General features: G+C 34.8%; 3 protein-coding genes across 13 annotated transcripts in view; 2 read left to right on the top strand and 1 right to left on the bottom strand.

Annotated features, from left to right (window-relative positions):
* Positions 1 to 24,804, top strand: part of COL12A1 (collagen type XII alpha 1 chain) — a 1,021,934-nt gene that overhangs the window by 183,544 nt on the left and 813,586 nt on the right. The window lies entirely within an intron of this gene.
* The window catches only part of LOC126952142 (cytochrome c oxidase subunit 7A2, mitochondrial), a 1,153,643-nt gene that overhangs the window by 475,807 nt on the left and 653,032 nt on the right, over positions 1 to 24,804 (top strand). The gene's annotated exons all lie outside the window — the stretch shown is intronic.
* Positions 3,876 to 24,804, bottom strand: part of MYO6 (myosin VI) — a 161,674-nt gene continuing 140,745 nt past the window's right edge. For 2 of the 10 annotated variants that reach the window (XM_050786474.1, XM_050786475.1), the window contains 11 exons: positions 23,794 to 24,002; positions 22,763 to 22,841; positions 21,377 to 21,537; positions 19,241 to 19,267; positions 18,818 to 18,847; positions 15,694 to 15,732; positions 12,387 to 12,490; positions 11,472 to 11,603; positions 8,417 to 8,443; positions 5,834 to 6,052; positions 3,876 to 5,297 (listed from right to left, as the gene is read on the bottom strand). In XM_050786474.1, coding sequence (XP_050642431.1) covers positions 5,098 to 5,297; positions 5,834 to 6,052; positions 8,417 to 8,443; positions 11,472 to 11,603; positions 12,387 to 12,490; positions 15,694 to 15,732; positions 18,818 to 18,847; positions 19,241 to 19,267; positions 21,377 to 21,537; positions 22,763 to 22,841; positions 23,794 to 24,002 — 1,227 coding nt within the window. In that variant the 3' untranslated portion in view covers positions 3,876 to 5,097. The remainder of the gene's footprint in view (positions 5,298 to 5,833; positions 6,053 to 8,416; positions 8,444 to 11,471; positions 11,604 to 12,386; positions 12,491 to 15,693; positions 15,733 to 18,817; positions 18,848 to 19,240; positions 19,268 to 21,376; positions 21,538 to 22,762; positions 22,842 to 23,793; positions 24,003 to 24,804) is intronic. The other 8 variants (XM_050786477.1, XM_050786479.1, XM_050786478.1 and 5 more) reach the window with 8 other exon arrangements.

Here is a 24,804-nt window from a genome sequence, read left to right as displayed (position 1 = left end):
GTGTCTCTCACTCTTTGGATCACCCCTCTTTTGAGTTGGTCTTTTCCAACCAGCCAGGGAAGAGCTGATGAGGTGAGACAGCCAAAGTCTCCTTCCACTCTCAGAGGACCCACCAGGATCATGATAGGTTCTTGACACAGGGAATGGACCAGCTATATTCAAGGCCTTAGGGAGAAGGAGCCTTCTTTGGGTCCCCACTTTTTACATCCTGTGTCTTCTCACAGATTAGTAAGGGTCTGGAGAAAGGCAGCCAAAATTTGGTGTGTCTCTAATCTCAGCAAAATAAGTAGCTGTCACTCACACAGAGTCCTGCCTGTTTCCTGGATGGAGATCACATAGGAAATTTGGGGCCAATGTTCAAAGAAGTTTCAATCGCCTTGAGTTCCTTGCTTCTTCCTGCAGCCACCTAACACAGCGCTTCCAGCCCTGGCAACTGGATCAAGCTTCAGGAGCCCAGAATTCTCCAACTTATTCCATCTGAAACATGGCAATAAGTGCACCATTTACAACCTGTTCATGACACCCTGTAACTGTATTGAAAGCACAAGATGCAAGTGGAAATTCTACGCATGGAGCATTTATTTATTTGTATTTCCAGTACATCAGTTTTTAGAGAAAGCATTAGATATACACTTTTAATGAAATGAGGAAAAACTGACAGTTTGACTAGATGAATTTTCATAAGTAAAAAGAAAACAACCAACTTATAAACCTGTGATTTAAAGGTAAGCTGCTACTTGGTACAAATCAGGATTAAATGTGTAGATATGGACACAGAGAGTAGAATAACTGACACTGGAGACTCCAGAGAGTGGGAGGGGGAGAAAAGCTTTAGGGATGAAAAATTACCTATTGGGCACAATGTATGCTTATCTGAGTGTTAGGTACACTAAAAGCCCAGATTTTACCACTGTGCAATATACCCATGTAACAAAACTGCACTGGTACCCCCTAAATCTTTTTTTTTTTTTTTTTTTTGAGATGGACTTTCGCTCTTGTCACCCAGGCTGGAGTGCAATGGCGCCATCTTGGCTCACTGCAACATCTGCCTCCCACATTCAAGGGCTTCTCCTGCCTCAGTCTCCCGAGTAGTTGGGATTACAAGTACCCACTACCACGCCTGGCTAATGTTTTGTGTTTTTAGTAGAGACGGGGTGAAACAGGCTAGTCTCGAAGTCTTGACCTCGTGATCCACCCGCCTCGGCCTTCCAAAGTGCTGGGATTACAGGTGTGAGCCACCACGCCCGGCCCTAAATCTATTTTTAAAAAAACAAATTAGTATTGAAGATTCTCCTTTTGAATGTGCATTAATTATTCCTGATTATCTCTTGAAAAACTTCTGAGACAGCTAAGCTTGCTTCATATATTAGGTTAGCAATGGGGAAAGAATACACTGATTTGAATTGAACTAAAGCGTACTCAAAGATGCGGTCCCAGCAGAGTAGGCGCTACCTCTGCCAGTCTCTCCATCTTACCCTTCCATAAGGCTTATGTACAGAACGCCTATTTACTGCTGACCTTCTCCAGTGTGGCAGTGCCATTCCTATATGCTAAGAATGTATACACTGAGCGTATCTTGATCCAAGTTTTAATAACCATAGGTTCTGATCCTATAAATTACACATTATTCATTCTAAAACTTAGTAGAGATCTACGAGTGCTCTGTGTCCTAAAATGTATCAGTGGTTCCAAACTAGGGGTGCAGAATCTTTAGGGGCATACAACCTGTCTCTTCCACTGCTGCTCTTTTCTTTCCTTATTGTTACAACTGCTCCCCCCACTCCAACATATTCTTATTCTCATGTTTAGATATTCTCTGTCCTTCCGTCCTTGTTAGTTTATCTTCTGGGAGAAATTTTAAAACTCTCAATACTTGTTATTATTGGTAATGATAAATAGGGAAGACCTGTCACACCTTCTCAATTTGTGGAATGACAGAGAGGCAACCCTTTGTAAATCCACAGGGGCTACTAAAAAGTATTTGTTTTGGTTCTTTTTATTACATATGATTGGAGCAAAGGCTTTGACAGTCTAGAACTAAATTACTTGACCGCTCTGGATCTGTTACCTCTTCCATAAAAGGAGGCAGGTCTATCACTAACATGATATTAATTGGCTGACTGATTGACTCAATAAATATTTATTCTACTGATCCAAGTACTCTTAAGCTACTTCAGGTAAAAAAAAAAAAAAAAAAAAAAAAAAAAAAAAACAATGATCTTCATGTTTGGATACCCTGAGAACTATAGTAATAACTTGTGAATGAAAATGTCTTTTAAAAAATATCTAATTAATAAAGCTCTACAAACAATACCATTATTCTTGCCTGTGGATTGCTATTCTCTAAGTGTTCACAACCACCACTGATTTTCCACTTAAGATGATCTTCCCTCGGTTGCTTGCAAAACAAAATGGTTCACAAGAATGACCTATGAAAAGTCATGACAGAAGCAGAATGAGCGTAACAATAGACTGCCTTTGTGTGGCCCTGTGCTCCTACATGCACTATTTTGTTTCTTCCTCATATTTTCACCTTTCTCTGAGAAGGTGCCATCTCCCCAACTTTACAACTAAGAAAACTCAGTATTCTCTTAACGTACGCGAATTAGAGTAACTTCCTTTTCCCAATGAGTTCCCATAACTCGTAATACATATCTCAACTGTGTTACCAGAATTAGGAATTATATTATAATTGAATCAAGTGTGAAAACATTCTGTCCTCTCATTTTAAGTATTTTATGCATGCTGCCTTTGCAAAGCATATGCTATGGAAGGAACTGGTATTAAGAAAAGATTAGTTCTTTAGATACAGTGGTTTAAACTTCTAATTTTAAATCTCACTTAAAATGACTGATTAAAATATGAGTGAATTTACTTTTGACTTCCACAGTTTTAACCTGGCATGCATGGGCTTGACTGTGAACATGGTAAAGCAGCTGCATGAACACCATTTAGGACACCATTCCTGCTGTTTCCTTTAAAAGGCTGACAGGGTCCTAAGTTTCTCCAGCAAAGGGGCATCTCTGTGCATGTGCATCTATTGTACGTAGGTTACTGTAAGTCTATCTGCATTAGGGCAGTTGCCCTGCTGGCCAAAATTAACTCAGGAAACTATTTTAAATAGATAAGTTCTAGGACAGCTATGTGACATGATTAGAAACATTATCACTTAAAATTAACTATAATTGTATTAATTATTAGAGTCAAAAACTAAGCACTTATAACAATGCTTTGCTGTGATACGTTTCTTACAAATTTCTTAAAACATTAGATTCTCTCATTTAAATAAGTTTAACTCTTTAATTTTCCATCTAGTGCCTATTAATGTACCTACAAGATTTATAAAACTATTTCTGAAAAACGTACTAAAGAGACACGTCATTAAAAACCAATTTGGCTACTAAATTTTGTTCAAGAACTTTACTCACTATTGGTTAGGAACAAACCTTATATCCTACACAAATAAAAACACCAATTAAAGGCGAGAGATGGAAGAGAGAGAATAGGTCATTTATTTCAGTAGCTACACCTTCTGTCACCAATCACAGGGACTAAATGACCCAAGGGTGGGTGAATCTATGCAGTAATACAGCCTTCAAAAGATAATCACATTTGCATTCTCAATTAATAGCACAGACACGACCATTTAACTCAAGACAATCATTTGCATGTATCATAATAAATAAACATTTCTATACTAAGACATTATGAGAGAATCAATTCTGAAGACAGTGTCTGTGGCTCACAAACACTAGTCAGCTGGGAAATACTTCTCTAACTGAGGTAATCTTTCTAGGGAAAAAAGAAATCACTGGAATTTCATTTCAAAGGTTAGGGTCTCTAAAAACTGGAGAAAAAAGCAGTACAGAGAATAATTTTACTTTATAATTTTATTCTAAAATACAACAAAACTCCTTAGAATTATGTCAGCATAACTCCTTTATGTATTTTTGTCTTTAAATTCCTAATATGAAAGTCATAAATATTAGGCTTAAAGCTGCTGACATTTGAATCAATACTAACAGCACACAAATAAAACATTTTAAAATTATCAGTTATGTAAAACAAGCACTTACTAAATACAAGGACTTCTGAATTACAAAGCTTATGAAACAGGTCTACAGTTACCAAAACCTCAAAGGCCAAAAAAGACACTAGGAATTTCTTAAAAAGAAAGATGTAGGAAGCAGAACACTTGCTAAATCAATGAACAACTTGGACAAGATTCTTATACAAAAATCGCTATTGAGATGAAATTGAAAGAGTATTTGAATTCAGTCCAGTTAAGCCATTATGCCACCTAAAATCTATTTCCTTTCCTAATTGAAACAAAACTTATCTCAAAACTTTTAGGCATTTAAACAATCTGAATTTCCTTTATTTTTCCATGGAATATAAAGAGAATATTCTGACAGCAACACACATTTTGCTAGCAAAGAAAAGCAAATCTGTGCCGGATACTATTTAGTACCTCTTATCACAGAATACATCAAATACATTAAGGCTCTTTCTAGAATTGTAGAACTTAGAAGTGTTTCACTCAAACTAAGACATTGCAAAGGAGGAAAATAATAGATTTTCCACCTTTAATGGAAATTTCCAAAAATTTCTGAAAATGTCCATAACGAAAGTACACAGCTTTTCAGACCAAAACATTAGTGCCTGGATCATTTTAAGTGGCTTAGTTATTGTAAGACTGTAAGCTCATGTTTTATTACTCCAGTTATATGGTACTGTGCCATCCTTAAAAAGTATTTTGAATATTGAAAAAAGTTCTCTTTTCCTAGAGAACAATTATGATGGATTAAGGTAGTCTTCTGGCAAAGGATGAGAAACATGAGAATGTGCCCAAGTGTAATAGTTAGAGAATAATGAGAGTTTTAGGAGTTACAGCAGGATACAGAAAAATAATTTTTAGGTCCAAAATTTGCTACCATAATTGACCTTAAACAAATTCACCAAAAGCCATGATTAATAAAATCTGTTCACTTTATAGAAGTAACTCTAACATGATTATGGAATGGTTAAATCTGGGGGCACACACCCTACCTAAGTACCATGGCAAAGGTTCCCAGCTGTAAGGCTGGTGTGCAACATCTACTTTAACAGATTCTGCAGCATGGCTGTTGCATAGGTGGGCCGAGCCTGTCTGCTCTCAATCGCATTCTGAAGGTACTGGATGCCTCCACAGCGTTCCCAGATTTCTTCAAACTGTCTTGGCAAGATCTCAGCACCACGCTTCCGAGTCAGGCCAGTCTCCTCAAGATTCAGCTCACACATCTCCATGTCGTCCTTACCTGTATCCGTGAGATATCAGAAAATTACCATCTCTCTCTTCAGGACCATTTCTTACCAATTGTATTCCTGAAATACCTATTAATTCTCATAGATCTGAAAACTTCCTAAGACTTTATTTTTCTCTAAGATGGAAATCTGCTTAACAAAATCACTAGAAACAATTAAAATTTGTCCCCCATCAAGGACCCTTTCAATTTTAATAAACACTGCTATTGATCAAACAAATTATCAGAGTTAATAAAAATGCTACATTTCTTCAAGCCATTACAAATCAATGGATATGATAAAACACAAATGGAAAGGTTTTTTGGATACAGACAAGTTTCTATGTGCTAAGAACATAATTTAATCCAAGCAATTTCACATTTATAAATGAGTTAATCCTCAATGAACTGGAAATATGACTTAACCACAAAACTCCATCCCTCAACCCTGAAATTTAATAAATTATTATATTATACATTAGAATGTTTCAGTCAGAGAGTTTATGATCTTTTTTGTTTAATAATTTATTTTTCATGTGAATCATACACACCAGCCACAAGTAGGATGGGTGGCTTGTCAGGATGGAGTTCCATTTGCCGGGCAATCCATGGTCCATCAAAATGGGCATACCACCAGCCTTTTTTCTTATTCTGAGGGTCTTTGTACTGGTCGGCAGGGCGGATGAATGGGATGCGGAAGAAGCGTTGCTGTCGGTTCATTTCAATCTCCTGCTGCCTGGCAGGAATCTGAGCTGCTGGGTTCTGCTGAGCTATTACACAGAACAAGGAAACTTATACCAGCAGCTTAAGGGAAAAGAAAAGAGCCTTTGATCCTAAAATATACCCCCAATAATTTTTTAAAAAGAAGAAAGGTCCCTAATAGTAAATTTAAAACAAAATGCAAATATTTATTGCCTACAAATTAATAAAATTCAGAGTGTTACTTCTTAGAATTCTCTTTCCCTTAAGAAGTTTCTTAGCATTGCAAACACACACACACGCACCCCACCACCACCACCAGCAACAAACCCCTATCAGATTCCCACAAATCACTGTAACGGTAACCTAAAATAAACTCATATATCAGGAAAACAAACTACTATTATTCACTAAATTTATATTCTTCCTCCAAAGAGTTCAAATTTGTCGAGTAACTTTTATTAGACTATTTATGATAGAACAAAATAAACAGTAATTTCAAAAATCTGAAGGATGTAGACATTTGTCAATTTAATCACTATTTCCACAAAATGTAGAAGTCATATAAAATTTTTTTCTTTTGCCAACAAATTTTAGGATTTAAAATGATCAAATAACACAGATATTAACAATATTTAGATAACCATATGACCAAAAAAAACCCACCTTATAACAGCATAAACTTTCCCTTAAAGATAATTACTTACTCTGAAATCAGATTTCTTTTGGAATAAAATCCAATGAAGTAAGCGCAAAGTATGTAACATTTGATTCTCCTTGTCAATAGAAAAGAAAAATCCTTGCTTTTCTACTAGTACTGGGCATTTCATTCATATCAATCTTTCATTCCTACCTCAATTTTCATTACTTAACAATTAGGTTTTACTTTATCTGCAAACGTAAACATTTCCCTGGGGCAATGACTTTACATCTTTAGCAGTATAAGTTTGGTTAGCCTGTTTAATATGTTTTATACTCACAGAACTTCAAAAGTGGACCAACCATTTACAGCAGCTCAATTAAGAGTCTCACTATGAAAATCTAAGTGTGTCAAAGAAATACTGTAAAATATACATATGATATAAAGTCGAGAACAGCTACATGGCTTTTGTAAGAATTTGCAAATACTGAAAGGATGAAAATACTCTTATTCTACTTTTTATACCAAGAAATAGCAAAAGCTTTATGGCAGTTGAATTTATTTCTTTGCAAACCAGAGAAAGGAAAAAGCAGTTAGCAAAGCTAAAGATGCCTATGAAGGAACGAGAGGCCCGGTTTTGTTAGTAACTTTAAAAGTTGCATCACATATTAACAGACATCTGCTTATCTATTCTTTCGCTCCTGTTTTCCCAGAGCTACTTACAGTTCAGTGTTTCTACTTTAAGTTTTTAAAACTCCCTACATTGTGGAAAATGTACTAATTCAAAAATAAGAATTTTAAAACCTTCCCTCCATCTTAACTAGTGAATCAGAATTTAATGTCCAGTTTATGGGAAATTTACCATGATACTGATAGTCATTCATTAATTAACCTACTTTTTAATTTGAAGTAAGTCTCCTGTAAGTTAAGATACTGGATAAAATTAAGAAACTAAATAGAAAGTCTTTGATAGCTTCTCTTACTAATGGGAGAACTGAAATTTTGTTGGGGAAGACTAGAAATGAATACTTATCTGGAAAAACACAAAGATACAGACAGACATTAAAAGCTTGAAACTAATATTCTAAACAACTTTCCCTCATATTCAATTGTATAATCTTCAAATGCAGCCCTATAAATTATAAGTAGCACTTCAAAACATAAGGTCCAACCAGTTGGAAAATGAATGTGACATTATATCCAAATCATTACTGCCCAACTAATTCTATAAGAGATTTACTGTACACTAAGGTGACTAAAAGCTTTTAAATTATCAAAGAATGTGTACCATAAGAAGCTATAAACGTAACAATAATCTCCTCTTTCTATTTAAGGAGGTATCATTATTAAACCTGTATACACTATCACATTATCTATAAAACTAAAATACCTTTAGACAGAAATGCAGACACCATCAGTGTTTGAAAATACAGTGACCAAAAACCAGCACCTAAAAGTTAGTCTTTATTCTAAAAGGTCAGCTGCTATGTTAAGAGTTTTGCTACAATAAGAATTGTATACTCTCTCAGCTTAAAATGCTAGTCATTTTCTTAATGCAAGTAATTTGATAAAACATTAATTTCATTAGATTTTTTGTAATACATATACATATTGGAGTGATCCAAATAAAGCACCATCTCAAATTAAAATATATCTTAGTATGGATATAACAACTTTAACACACTACAATTCCACTTAAAATTGTAGCAAAACAACGTTTAATAGAAGTTAGTACTTTGTAAAGTGTTTTAACCCATCTTCCAGTTAGCTCATGAGTTACCACCCATTGACTTACGTGAACTGTTCAAAAATGGTGCAAAATCTGTGAACAAACATTTTATGTTGAAGAAAAGATAAAAATGCCAAAACTGTTAAATGAGCAGTTTTCTAATTTATAAAAGTCTTCCCATCAATTGAGGTGGTGACTGAAAAGTAAATATCCTATCCACAAGCCAAATATTCTCAGAATTACCTAAAAGCAGGTGCTGCTTTCTGATTTTTTTAAAAGGCCATTTTGACTGATTAGGTTTAGGAAATTTCTGATTGAAGCACATATAAAGAGGACCAAAATTTAAAAATCACACTTCATTTGTGATTTTTGGAACATATATCCAAACAAAAACAATGACTTAAGAGACATTATAGTACCTTTCATACATTACTAGAATTTTCATAGAAAATAATGAGAATTCATCAGAAAATTATATACATTAAAGGAGGAAAAACATTACTACTTGTTGATAACAGTATGTTTTGCTTTCTTTAAACTGTCTAAATCTTAAACTCATGCCATTTTTATTTTAGAAACTATACAACTACTTTCAAAAATCATTGTTTTAAACAATTACTATAAATATTTACTAGGTGATTTGCTACTGCCCAAAAAATTATTTCTAAAAATCTCCCTCTGCAGTAAATGAGATGAGAGCATGCTCATCCAGGACTGTACCAGGAAGAGGGTCTGAGGCTCCTTACGTATTATTTTAAGAGTTCACCATTAGCTGTCAACGTATTACTCTTTAAGTCAACAATATGAAGCTACATTTTTGTTAATCATAAGTTGTCATCATTTTTTCTCAAATTAATGAACTGTTCCTTCTAAATATTAGACTACACAGTATTTCCTTTTAAAGGGTGTGTGGCTGCCACATTAGGAAATCATCTAAGTGTAGAATTTTCTCAATTGAGCTTCTTGGTGCTCTTTACCTTTGCTTTTAGCTATGCTCCTGTGTCAGGATGAATTTTACATAAGAACATAAAGAGAAAGAGAAAAGCAAAAAAAGTACTTTTCAGAGCAGAAGTTACATTTGATAAAATATATCCTGAAAACGACTCATAATCAAGTTCTCTGAAGGCTTAATATGTATGTGTGGGGTTGTGTTCACATAAATTCCTAAATTTGTTCATAAACCTTGATAGAACCCTTAGGAAATTTTCCTAATCTACTCTTTTGTTTTCCCAAATAATATATACAAACAGAAACAGTAGTTGAACCGGCAAGGTGAGCCACATATTATTTGCATCTTTTTTGGGTAAAGCTAGATGAATAAGGTATCAAAGTTTGAGTCACAAATACAATAAATACGTGTATATTAATTTAAAATGTGTGTGCCAAATATTACAAGAACCTCTCTTTGTTTTAAGAAGTGTGATCACTCAGATGTATTAATTTTGAAATACAATATAATGAAAGTCTGTCAAGCTAAAGGTAGTAATTATAACATTTACAGCTAAAAAGAACAGTCCATTGTCATTTTTTGCAAAACAAAGGTAATCTGTGGTCAGAACTCAGTACACAGACAGTGAACAGCTAACGTAATCATTTTGTTGTGTTCAATTCGAAGAGGAAAAACATGAAACTGGAGAAGAGAGTGGTGTCACAGTGTTTAGTGTGGCTTCCACCTGCCACTTCTTGGTTATAAGTGACCTCCCACTGCCCTTGCATAGTCCTATATTCTGACTGCCATCTCTTGAGCAATCACTGGCACTAATATTACCCTTATTAATAATAATATTAATCAATCTATTCTTTGCAACAACTTAGAAACGCTAAAATTCCACTATTAAATTGACTTTATTTAAACATTGCTTTTATTTACTTGGAAGGTAGTGAGGAAGCAAAATATAACCAAAAACTCATTTTTTAAGTCAACTTGGGTCCTGCATTGCTAAACTATGCTATCAACTGTTGGGAATACACCCCTTGGGGGAAAAAAAAACACAAAATATTAAATCTGTTGTCACCTTGATGTTAACCAGAATTAAGCTAATAAATTGTGCCAACTTAAACATAGTAAGTCCAATTATTGCTTTAAAGATTGAAATTACAACTCACATATCACACGTATTCTCAGTTAATGTTCAAGTTCATGCATGCTTTTACTAGGTTATATCTCTCCTACTCTACTTTCCAATTTCAAGTATACACCTTGGCATTTTGCATAACAAAGTAACAAAATCCATGTTCAGGATCCCAATCAAAAAATCAAATCTTGATCTAGGCAAAACTGTAGTCAGAAGCAAGGTAGTATTTCTCACTTTCATATATTCACAGTATTGTAAAATAATGTTTGCAGTAAAATTCTTTTTGAAACAAAGGAATTAAGAGTGTAAATGGACAATGCATGAATCAATTCCTTTCTTTTTCCAGGCTATAACCCTATTCTGGGAGCAACAGAAAAGTACTTATACTGACATATAAAAAAGATAACAATATTGGGTATTTCAGGGAACTATTTCTAAAAACTGAGCTACATTCAATTTTAAAAATTAGAAAAAGGGGTGGGAGCAGTAGCTCATGCCTATAATCCCAGCACTTTGGGAGGCCAAGGCAGGAGGACTGCTTGAGCCCAGCAGTTTGAGACCAGCCTGGACAAAATAGCAAGACCTCATCTCTATTTATTTAAAAAATAAAAATTATAGGAAATTTAAAAATAAAAACCATCATCCTATTTAGCAAGTCATTTTCATATGTAAAATTCATTTCACATGTAAAGTAAAAGATGCATGGCAATCCTGACGTTTTCACATTTAATCTTGTGAGTGTGTGCATGTGTGTGTGTGGGTGTGTATGTGTGAAAATTATACATGCACACCCTCTTCAATACAGACAAGAAAATTATTGTCTGAATTATAGTAAATTCAATATATCTTAACAAGAAAGAGTTTAAAGACATACTCATAAAAATAATGCTATAAAAGGCCATCAAGGCTGTATTAGATTCAATGGCTCACAGTTCTACAGCAGGAGAAAATTTATATGGGACATTTTACCCAAATGTCTTAAGTACAGATACATGCATTTATATGTATATATTTTAAAACATTCAAAAGTACAGATTTGTTTTTACCATAATCAGTAACAGACTTTGGAGCACGTTGCTCTGTTTCAGTATTTCTCTTCTTGTTCTTAGATTTCCAAGCATGGTACACCTTTAGTCTCCTATGAAATTCTTCTCTGCAAGCTGCCAGGAGCTCAATATCTATTGATTACACAGAGAAAAAAAAAAAATGACATGTTAATTTATTCATCTAACATAATAATATAATTATTCTGTGGCATAAGATTTTTTTATTTTTAAATTACTGATACAAAATCAAAAGTAAGCTAGTTATTCATAAAGATAAGCATTTTATAATATTGTTCAAATTTACAGATCATTTCCTTATGTCATTATATCTTATATCATTTGCTCCACAGAACTCTGAACTAAACAGGTATATATGAAGGAATTGAATCAGAAACGTTAAACAACTTGTCGAAGCCCACAAGTCTTGACAATAGAGTAAAAAGTCACTGTGATAAAATACAAACTAGATTTATAAGCAAGACTTTTCTAATTATGTAGATATACTAAATGGAGGGAAAGAATATAGTGAGAAATTATGTACAATTATGATACTTTTGTTTCTAGTCATAGTTTTCTGAATTCATCGTTCCTACTCATAGTTTTCTGAATTCAAACACTGTGATTTAAATAACACGACTATGTGGGATCCTCTGGATATAGTATTTTACTCTAATTGTTCTGTGGGAAGAAAAATAGCCTTAAAAAGAAACACTGGATTGTTATTTGTTACTTTGCATTCATGGACGAAAGATTCAGATAATATAGGTATTATATATACATATATATATTTATACACATATATTTATATATACATATATACCTACACACACACACACACACCCCTCACCCCAATCTATGTGTTTATCACCTATCGCTATGAACATTTTCTATTATTGATCTTCTCCAAACACTTACCACAAGAGGTATTGATGGTATCACGTAGTTCTGCATATTTCCATTTACTAAGATCATATTTCTTGGTACCAGCAGCTGCTTTGGTAGCTTGTACAGCAGGACCTCTGTAATTATTATACATTTTTACATGTTTAAACCAGAAACATGAAGAAAACATTGACTAAAGAGGCAAGAAAGCATGCATAAGTTTGAAAACCGGAAACAACTACTAGAAAAATATAATTTTTGTTTCTTTGACAGATGAGATTAAGAATGGCATACTAAAAGACAGCCAAATAAATTAAAATTTTCCAGCATGCCACTTGATAGTCATATTAGATTTTAAGTCCAAACTTTTGATTCTAATATTCTAGTTCCACAAACTTCCCCCAGACTTCAGTTTCAATGTTTTTACTAATGTATATATGAACTAAATTTAAAGTTTAAAAATATACTGACATATATTCCTCAAAATCAAAAAAGAAATCCTCAACACACTTGAAAGATCATTAAAAGCATATCGAAGTTTTGTTTATGAGCCATGAGGCTGCACAGTGCGACCACCCGGAGAGATTGCTGAAAGCTACAGACGGCCAAACTCCATTCACACACAGTGGCTCAGAATATCCCTGGGCCTCTGGATGTTTACGGAGTATATAGGTAAGTAGCCAGACCTGCAACCCACCACATTAGAGTCATTAAAGTCAGCTAAAAGAACGGATGGAATCTGGAAACTCTTACTTTCTAGGCTTCACTGCTATAAGAACACTTAGAAAAGTCCTATAAGGGTTGATCAAAATATAATACCTGAAAATAAACATGTATTTCCTCAGACAAAATCCATACCCTCATAATGAGAAAACTAGTAAATTCAAGAGATTTTAGCTCATGAGGTAAATAACAGAGACTTCAAAGGGCACAAGTATTGTATTATGACCCATTTAGTAGGAACATTTGTATGAGGAAAGAGAAAAGAAATAAAATCCAAAGCACTCAATTAAATGAAATAAATTCAACTTTTTCAAAACAGGGCTACTCAGTACTTTAAGGCCTGCTTTTTTGTTTTTTTGTTGTTTGTTTAGTTTTTGTTTTGTTTTGTTTTTTTTTGTTTTGTTTTTTTGAGAAAGAGTCTGGCTCTGTCACCCAGGCTGGAGTGCAGTGGTACAATCTTGGCTCACTGCAACCTCCACCACCGGGCTCAAGCAATTCTCCTGTTACATGAGTAGCCTGCTCTACTCTCTCAGTCGCCTAAATAGCTGGGACTACAGGCACCCACCAACCAGCCGGGCTAATTTTTGTATTTTTTGTAGAGATGGGGTCTCGCCATGTTGCCCAGGCTGGTCTCAAACTCCTGAGCTCAAGTGATCTGCCCACCTCAGTCTCCCAAAGTGCTGGGATTACAGGTGTGAGCCACCACACCTGGTCTTTAAGACTTTTATGCATATAATTTGAGATCATTAATCAGAAAATATGGGAACAATTTCTTTTCTGTAATAATACACTTATTTTTCAGCAAAAGATTACACTTGCAAATAGCAGACACGCAGAATAAGCTACAAGACTTTAAGCTCAATGTAACAAAGGAAGAGTTTAAATACATCACATTTCAAGACATGAAAATAAGGTGGCACAAAATATTAAAATAAGTATTAAAGAACAAAAGTATTGCTTCTTATATATCACACAAGGAAATTCTCCATTATCATCTACTACCTGGAAGATACTTCCTCTTAAAGAGGGTTGATCAAAATATAATACCTGAAAATAAACATGTATTTCCTCAGTCTTTTACATTTTGAAAGATAACAGCCATCCTGGCAAGCAGTGAAGACACATACTTAATTGAAAAATGTCTGAGAATATGTTACTTTCTTCCTGAAGTAAAGGAAATTACTTTTTCAATATTAAGCTTAACAATGAAATAAATAAGGTGCCCTCGCTTCTTTAAAAGGCCTGCATATGCTTTCTTTCTAGAGAATAAAAAATAGCATTCTTCATCCTACATACTTAAAATTGTTTGACGTAGTGATTGTTAGTTACACATAAGACTAGCTAAAGAATAATGTGTGGCCATGAGTCCTTCCTGTATTTTTATGATTAAAATCTGTTTTAGCTTTGTTGCAGAATCTATACTTTTCATAAGCGGTGTAAGTGGCAATTTTCCATGTAGCTTTTTGGTCTTAATTGCTTTGCTCAAAAATGGCCAGCTGTGTATCAGCAAGGTCTCTCATTTCCTTAACAATAAATTATGCTTTTACATTTATTCAAATATTCTTTGTCTTTTGTACATCCCTAAACTACCAATCAATAAACCAAAAAAAAAAAAATCCTTTTATTTTTAAGCTGTTCTGGGACTCTTTTCTAGGAGGACAGCTGAAAATTATTGTTTTGTTCTTGTTTTCTTTTGAAAGAAGAGGTAAACTGACATACAGACAGTTTTATAGATTGTCAATGTATATAAGGTATTAGAATACATGTAAAATGTGTTTTGATACTTTTAAAAATTACATTAAATTCAAATGATTATTGCTTAAAATATGGTTTTAATAACACTAACTTTTCATTCCTATTAACTGAAACAAAAGTACATCTACTAAAAAACATAGCATCCAAAGAAGTACATCAATGCAACACATTTAAATGTTTCCCCACCTCCATTTCTGGAGTTACTAAAATAGTAAAGGGGTAATTTGCTGATTATTCAGACTTGCTATAAAGACAATCATGTAAAGAATACAATAGTAGCACACTGATTTTTAAAAATATATTAACACTATTAATTATCTTTATAACTTCAAAATTAAGAATTAACATGTTAGTGAATCATATCCATTTATAAAAGTAACGGACCAGATCCTGTTGGTGGCTCATTTTATACCAGTGGTTTTCAAACCATGTGCCATAGTGCAGAGCCCCTCAAGAGCCATGCTCTTCCTCTGCCTCCTCTTCAACGAGGCACAAATTACGGGCAGCACCACCCCAGGGAGAACTGCGAAATACTCATTTTGTCATGATGAGGGGAAGAGATCCCCTACTGAGACTAAGTTGGTGGCAGCCAGAGATAAGCAGTAGAGTTCCACTGCCAAGGGAACTGTCCCATTCAAAATGCCAATGGTATCCCCACGACTTTGAAGGAATACTGCTTTTTAACTTTTTCTTTGTTGGGTGGGGTGAGGGAGAAGTGATATTTCTTGTACAGAAATAAATATCACTTTACATAGAAAAAGCAGGCTACTCATGTAACAGGTTCTGGTCCAAATAATCAAAAGTAATTTTAAAATACGATTTTGAGGTGAACACTCATTTCCCCCAATTACACTGCACTAACCTACTCAAAAATTCTGACATTTCTTTGGCCATTTGTTCCCTACAAGAAAAATGATAAACACAATATGGTTACATAAAAGGCATACTACATAAATTAATTAAAATATCTAAAAGTATAATTAAAATATATTTTTTCAATATTATTTAACAACTGTTTATAACTGTTTTACTTTGTTAATGCCTATGATATAGTTTTCAACAAATCCAGCCATAACACACAGCAATATTTTTATTTAAATCCAGTTAAAGTTATCTGAATGCCTCTCCATTTTTGCAGTAGCAACTTTTAGATAAAATCTCAGGAAAGCTTTTATGGTATTCTTTTACATACAGAATACAAATAACATGGTCTAAATCCATACAGGAAACTTGGCAAGATATAGATTCCATATGAGGATTTTTGCACCAGAATTGTTTAGTAAATATTAATTAGATAAGGCACAATGGTGGAAAACCACAAGCGGATGTATTTGACAGCATCAGAGTTTAAAAAAGAATCTGATGTATTCAGAGCTCTAAAATTCCAAATTGAAGCATGCTCTTAAGAAAAAGAATATCAAAATAGGGACTAATGAAAGATCTGAGGCATTCTGACCTTCCAAGGATAAACATTTGCCAAAGGCAAAAAACTTACTTTGCTTTTGTTACCCAAAAGAGTATAACTTTTCTCAAAATTTGTTTAATTCTTTAAAAGGGAATGAAGTTTCATAGTGTTCATCAACACTTCTTTAACTTATTTCCCTGCTCTTTGCTCTTTTCCTTCATAATTATTTTCTCATTCATTCTACTCATCAAACTCTAGTAACCTCAAACCCTTCCAAATCAGTAAAATCATAAGAAAAGAGGATGGGTATATTTGCTTCGAGGCGCAATTTCCTGAACGCCTGCCAAGAGCTGGGACCCTGACTAAAGGAGCAGAAGACTCCTGTATTCCTCTTTTCTCATAATGAACACTGTCTACAATTATGTACGGATGGAGGTCTAAGAAAGCACAGTCAGAGAACAAGATATCCTTCAAAGCTGACAGTGAAGGACAGCAAAAACAAAATATAACACAAATACAATCTAATAAAAATTATCTTTTGAGCAATACATTTATCAATCTCTCTTTAAGCTAGTAGTTTCTCAGAATCTTCTCACTTTCAAATGCAGCATGATTTTGATAGGTATATTTAATTGTATTATCACTCCACCTCAAGGTTTTTGTCTCAGGATTCAAGAGCATCTGTTTTTACCATCTTTTCCTCCTAAAGCTCCCTCCATTTCTTTTCCCATGGTTAGGTTTTAAGGGAGTCCATGGACTTTCAAATCTCTTTACCACTGGGTCTGTTGATCATACAGATGTTTTTCTGTGTGCTTTGACAGTACAATGGATGGCAGTCTCTACTGATGCATTATCCTCCTTGACCCTACATCAAGATACACCTGACCTAGACCAATACACTACAACAAATTCACCAGACAGAAATGGTTCCTGCACCCAGGCGCTTTCTTCCTTCTGATTTTACCACACTATATGCAAATACAATTTCACCTTAGACATTGACTGCAGGACTTATTTAATTCAAGCTCAAATGGTTAACTATAAAGCAGTTACGGCAATGGAGGGCAAGAGTACCCGCTCAGAGGTATTTTCAAAATTTGGGGCAGTATTGTGGTAACAACGATGTGTGAGTATACTCCTGTCATCTGCTGATGTAAGGGGAAAGGAATGCCAAATGTCCTACCCAAGGAAGAACTGCTCCATGCCCCATTTAACTTTAACATGTCCGTCAGACATACAGAGGTGAAAAACACGTACAAACACCTATTTTACATGTAAACAAAGTTTTACATGTAAACAACGTATTTTCTGCATGCCTTTAATATTCACAGAATTTTTCTAGGGCTTACACAAATACTGTGTAATTGAGAGAATATTGTACTTGGCTCTGTTCAGAACTTCACAAAGGACTGTTCACAATTTCATGGCATGTGAATGCCCAACACAACATTTCTATATCAATTTGTATTTGTAGCTACAGCATTCATGATGATTCTATACATAAACAAAAACATCTGATCACTTATCATGTCTTCTACTGCAGTAATGCACAAGCACTTTCATATTAAATAAGTATGTTTTATTATAAATGACTATCCTTGTATTTCTACTTTATGTATATTGTTTGGACAGTTATTTACATAGGTTGCATAGTTTATTAAAAAAATTGTTATTGGGGCTGGAGTCTGATAGAGTTGAGAACCATCAACATAAATGTTAAGCTGGAGTCCTCAAAGCTATTAGAGATTTTATATATGTTCCAAAATCCTTATATGTAGTATACATAACATACATACAAAATATGTTTTATATTTTATATAACAAAATTTATACTCCAAATGTTACCTGGATTCTTTGTGGGTAGATTTTCATAAGAAAAAGATACATTAGCACCGAAGTTAGCATTACATATGTAATTTCAGATTATGAATTATTTTAGATGTAGCAGAATGAACTATCATATATACTGAAAATCAAATATTTTATTATTATTTATGCCTCCACACCTGCTTCTATAAAGAAGAAGGGGCAGTTTTAAAAAATACATAAAACAGGCCAGGTGCGGTGACTCATGCTTGTAATCCCAGTACTTTGGATCACGAGGTCAAGAGATTGAGACCATCCTGGCCAACATGGTGAAACCCCATCTCTACTAAAAATACAAAATTAGCCAGGCGTGGTGGTGTGTGCCTGTAGTCCCAGCTACTTGGGAGGCCGAGGCAGGAGAATCGCTTGAACCTGAGAGGCAGAGGTTGCAGTGAGCCAAGATCACACCACTGAACTCTAGCCTGGGCAACAAGGGCGAAACTCTGTCTCAAAAAAAAAAAGAAAACACAAAACAAAATGGGTGTTACATTATGGTTTAAGCAGACGATACAAAGAAGGAAACCAAATCATGAGCTACTGTGATTGAGCACCAAACAAGAGCATTCAACATTTTTCCTAGACAAGAAAAAGATGAAAAAGGTTATCTCATTGTCTTTCAACAGAAGAAAATAATTTAAAATTTACTCCAATGTGAAAACTACTCCCAAAAAATATCTACAACCTATTTTTAAAAAGGTAAAGGTAAGTGACATACGGTGTCATTTTGGGTCTTGTTCCATCATTTCTGTGAAAAGAATATATTTTAGTTAATATCGTAACCAATTGTGAACTGTGAAAATCTGGATTGTGCAAATTTGTGTTTCAATTACTTTACTCATTGATTTTAAAAACTCAATTGTTTCTAATCAACACATGAGATCACTCAGAATTTTAATATTTTTTAAGAATTCATTAAAAATGATTGGAAAATAACGCATTAATATGGAAAATTAAAGAGCCAATACATTACATCTAGATTAGAAAATTCATACATTGTGAGGTTTGTTTTTAATAGAATCTGGATATTATTTTACAATTTTAGGTAATGTGAAACCATCTCTTTGCATCAAGGATCATATGTATAACTGATTGAAATTATATTTTAGAACATATGACATACATCGAAAACAATTCTTACTTAGAAGTTACTGGATAGGAATCCAAGCTGGAAAAGTAACTTAAAATTGCTTATTGAAGCAGAATCAATCTATAATATATATATTTTTTAACACAGCATAGAACCCAACAACATCATGCTATAGATTAAGAACAGTTTACTTGGTTCTTACTCATAAATTTGTTATAGAAAAAACTCAGTGCTAACAAAGGTAAAATAAATATTCAAAAACATTTAGCTACAGCCCATGGAGTAAGGTTAAACTATCAAACATGCGATATCTGCACAGAATATCATTCATAATCAAGTGCTAATGCTTGTAGTTCAGAGTATAAAATCACCACGACGTCCAGAAGGGAAGGAGCTCATGAGGACCTGAGGGTCAGGGAAAGCTTCCCGGAGAGCTGACAGAAAGGATTTGGAGGGCATTCTTCATACCATCCCTAGGTCTGAACCACAGAACTAAAACTAGCTCTTCTGCCTTTCAAGTCATAATGATTTGAATACCTCCTCTTTACTTAATATGGTCCCATTATCTAGCTAATTCTGCTTAATTTAAATTACAGGTAATTTGTTTATGTCAAACAAATTTGGTCCACTCTTTCTCAGAGACTACTCAACCTGGAAGAAGTGTACCTGTCTGAAGATGGGAAGGGTCCACATATGAGCCAGTATCTTGTATACAGTATATGGAATGGCACTGGATATAGCTTGATATTTCAAGTGCATAAACATAAAGCTTGACAGTAAGTACCAATAATGACTACATTAACAAGTCCCTGAGAAATTGACTTCTGCCATAATAAAACCAACTCTGTCAACTGCAGTACTTCCTCACAGACATCAGGGATAGCAGCTGTAAAAGTTTGGTTCATTTAAGAGCCTGCCCTAGGCGGCTAGTCAGTTACACATAAAGGCTCCCAATCATGCTGACATAACACAGGTGGAAGGAATACAACAGCAGCTGAGCTGAGTCTGCATTTATAAAAGCCCTATCTGGGCTAAAATATTTTAATTATAGTGAAATCTTAAAAAGCCCAAATATTAGACTCAAACCCAAGAGCTTAATAATTATAACATCTTTTGTTCATACAGCCATATTCAGTTTATTCACAGTATAATGTATGTTAATATACAAGCAGTCCCAGAGCTCCCCAATACAATCACATACTATTTGGTTGATGCAAAAGTTATTGCAGCTTTACCCATGCCAAAAACCGCAATTACTTTCGCCTCAACCTAACAGAAAAAACGTGAAGGCAACTCTATACGCCCCTTTCCTTCCCTGTCTTTTGTTTTTTTGCTAAATACTCCATTACATTGCAATTTGATCCTTTCACAAGGAAACATCGCCATCTAGTGGTTGCACTCTATATTTCGTCATAAACTGCTTTTAAGTTCTGAAAAGCATGGTTACATGTGTCTATGTGCCTCTCAATATATACACAACATATATATACCTACATACAAAGGAACCTCACAAATTAGTTTTAATATAATCAAAATAATGCTTCTACATACTAATTTTTTTAAAAAATGATTCTATTAAAGCTTTCTGCAAATTTTAATAAGAGCTTCCAAATTCCTACACACTCCACTATAGTGGAGTGCTTAGAGATAATTCAGAAACCCTAGAAGCCAAAATATTTCAATGAATTTAACTCTCCCTTCTTGGAAAGGGAAACTCATTTATTCTGAGGCACTGCAGAGTACATTTCTCATTTCAACTAACAGGATGTTTAACATTTTTTTGCATTAGAAAAATCTCAACTACAAATACATTAAACTGCATTATATAACACAGTCACTTATTTCGATGCCAGTGTTTGATGACAGGTATTTAGAAATTAGGTGCCTACCTAATATACTACATTCTTAAACAATTTCAGGGTAAAAGTTAATATGTTTTCTTAACAGAGTACTCATTAGTGAAATTTTAGTCTTATTTTTCAATAGTTTATTAATTTGATGAAAAACCAATTATTTCATTCACTTGAGTATGAAAGCTGATACAAATAATTTTAACATTATTTTAGCTCAAATATACCAGGGGCTTCAGAATATTATTTTCTCCTATTCCCTTTTGCATGGAAATGAGAGGCAGAGGTAGAAAAAGCAAAGGAGAGAGCGCTATACCCCACCCAGGGGCCCCAGTACCTCCGCAGTGCCAGGTCGGCCTGGGCCTCATCACTGATGAGCTCGGCTTCACTCTGGGCAATCCTCAGAGCCAGCTCCCGGTCCCTGCGCTCCTGCTCCAGAACCGCTTGCTGCTGGGATTCCTCCTCCTTCTGTCGGGCCAGCTGTGCCTCCACTTCAGCCTGACAAGGGCAGAAAGCCATTTCACCAAGAGTTCTTCACTTGTTTACTTGATCGCTCCCCTTATTACTTAAAATAAAAGGGAAGGCATAACTGCCCCCATACAAGTTCTTTACTAAGGAATTGCTTAAGCACAGATCTCTTCAGTCTCTATTTTCTTCTTTCTTGTAATTAATGCTTCAAACACATCCCCATTTTACCTCTTTCCCAAGACCAAGAGAAGGCAGCAGAACCACAGCTTCACAATTCTATGACTATAAATATTAATGTCCCAAACATCATATGAGTATCTTAGGCATCCCATTAACACTAGCACCTACAGAGCAGATGTCAGGAATTTAAAGTTTGGGTTATGCTTAGGATATATTATGAAAGCCATGACAAACAGAAACTCAAATACATGAGCAATTTATTCTTAACAAGGGACTTTTTAAAAACTAGGGGTGGAGAGAGAATCTCAATCCTAATTTATTAATACCAGTATCTACAAAGTTGTATGATATTTTAAAACTTAACATTTTAAGTGAATTTTCATTTGACTCTCCGCTAGGTACAATAACAATTATTAATATTTATTGAGGTACACAGTGTTCAAAATGCTTTAACATGTATTAACTATCAAATGCTCGCAACTATTATCTATCCACATTCTACAAAGAGAAAACTGTGACCCAAGTTACTCACTATAATCTGTACAATGTTACAATTTCTGTCAGTGACTGATCCTGGATTTGAACTCACTTCCCTGGTTCCAAAGTCCATTCCCACAACCACTTCAAAAACTGGCCTTTGGTCTCTGGGATAAACTAGTAACAGCTTATCTAGCGAATCAAGATCTCATTTACACTTCCTTTGTAGGTTCCATTTTATTTTATTTTATTTTATTTTATTTTATTTTTTTTTGAGACAGAGTCTCACTCTGTTGCCCAGGCTGGAGTGCAGTGGTGCCATCTCGGCTCACTACAAGCTCCGCCTCCCAGGTTCACATCATTCTCCTGCCTCAACCTCCCAATTAGCTGGGACTACAAGTGCCCGTCACCACACCCAGCTAATTTGGTTTTTCTTAGTAGAGATGAGGTTTCACCACGTTAGCCAGGATGGTCTCGATCTTCTGACCTCGTGATCCGTCCGCCTCGGCCTCCCAAAGAGCTGGGATTACAGGCATGAGCCACAGCGCCCGGCCTGTAGGTTTCATTTTAATAGAAATTCAATCCAGTAAGTACGTACTTGAATACGTTTTTCATCATCTTCCCTTTTCTTTCTCTCTTCTTCTTCTTGTTTTCTCTTTGCTTCCATCTCAAGTTTCCTAATAAAAAATAGAAAACTCTTCAAAAATTTAACAGAAAATAAGGAATCCTTCAGAAGACAATTTAACTATTATTTACTAATAAAGGCAACAGATTGGGAATGCAAATTAACCTCCTGGCCACATATATCAACTTATTTTGAATAAAATAAAATTTAACTCTATTGACAATAATTCTTAAATAAAACAAATGTAATTGTATTCTATAACTTTTAACATCTCTAGATTAATGTGATTACAAAGCCTGGCTGTAAGGTCCTGATTAAAGATGCTTCCCTTTACTCCCTCTCCAACTCAACAACTCATCCATTCTCTCTACCCTATCATGGCAATCTTTCAAAATGTTACCAGTTTTAAAACTGCAGAAAAGTAGGAATGTCATTTACCTAGCTTAGAAAACAATAAACAAATCATAGCTTTAAAAAGAAGAAAATCCTCAGGTATAAGAGTCTAACTAAAATTCAGATTATAGTTAAAATTATTTTATGTTATCATTATCATAAAATGAGCTTATTTTCTCAATTTTCAAACTTATTACAAAATTAGTTCATTAAAATAAGAACACCGTTTTAAGAATTGTCAACTTGGCACGGTTGCTCACGCCTGTAATCCCAGCACTTTGGGAGGCCGAGGCGGGCGGATCCCCTGAGGTCAGGAGTTTGAGACCAGCCTAGCCAACACAGTGAAACCCCGTCTCTAATACAAATACAAAAATTAGCCAGGCGTGGTGGTGTGTGCCTGTAGTCTCATCTACTCAGGAGGTGAGGCAGGAGAATCAATTGAACCCGAGAGGCAAAGTGCAGTAAGCCGAGATCACGCCACTGCACAGCCTGGGTGACAGAGCGAGACCCTGTCTCAAAAACAAAACAAAAAAAAGAACTGTCATTAACCACTGTGAATACCAATAATTCACTATTTAAGTCTCTTATTCAAAATAATATAAATGCCTCACATCCGCCTTTCCTCCTCTTCCTTTCTTCGACGTTTTTCATCTTCTTCACGTCTTTTTCTTTCCTTTTCCATTTCTTCTTGAATACGCCTCAGCCTTTCTGCTTCCTCTTCCTGCTGTTTTTTTTTCTGTAATGCACTGAGGAGTTGCTCTGAGCTTTTAACCAGTGCATCATATTCTTTCTGTATTTGTTCCCGTGTCATCATAGTGGACTTTAAAAAATAAAATAATAGGTACGTAAAAGCTTATTTCTTCTGTTGCACAACAATGTGAATATACTTAACAATACTGAACTATAAACTCAAAAATGGTTAAGATAAATTTTACGTTTTTATTTTTTTTTTTACAATTTAAAATAAAAAACTACTCCAATATGCAAATACAGCAAAAACTAGGTAAGATGGTAAGCAATATGTCCGTTATCTTTGCTATACTGTTTGTACATTAAATACTATTCAAAAAATGTTTTATGTTATCTCTGCACACAAGTATTAGACATCAATCACACAGGTGTACTGTGGACAAGATAATATATTGCAGTTAAAAATTATTTCTAGGCCGGGTATGGTGGCTCATGCCTGTAATCCCAGCCCTTTGGGAGGCCGAGGTGGGCAGATCACCTGAGGTCAGGAGTTCGAGACCAGCCTGGCCAACATAGTGAAATCCTGTCTCTAACAAAAAAAATACAAAAATTAGCCAGGCATGGTGGTACACACCTGTAGTCCCAACTACTCAGGAGGCTGAGGCAGGAGAATTGCTTGAACCCGGGAGGCGGGGGTTACAGTGAACCGAGATCACGCCACTGCACTCCAGCCTGCACAACACAGCAAGACTCTTGTCTCAAAAAGAAAACAATATTTCTTAAGTAATGATCAGCTAATTTAGCAAGAGTTTACTACTACTTTATAATAATGTTCAAATAGTACCTAGAGAATACTTTAAAAATTACTAAATATATCAAAAATTATTAGATGATTTTGCCTTCAGAAAATGTGGGTGGGTTAATTTATAACA

Source organism: Macaca thibetana, chromosome 4 (genome assembly GCF_024542745.1).
Source record: "Macaca thibetana thibetana isolate TM-01 chromosome 4, ASM2454274v1, whole genome shotgun sequence".
In the NCBI taxonomy this organism is placed as follows: Eukaryota; Metazoa; Chordata; class Mammalia; order Primates; family Cercopithecidae; genus Macaca; species Macaca thibetana.
This window is presented reverse-complemented; position numbering and strand designations above follow the sequence as displayed.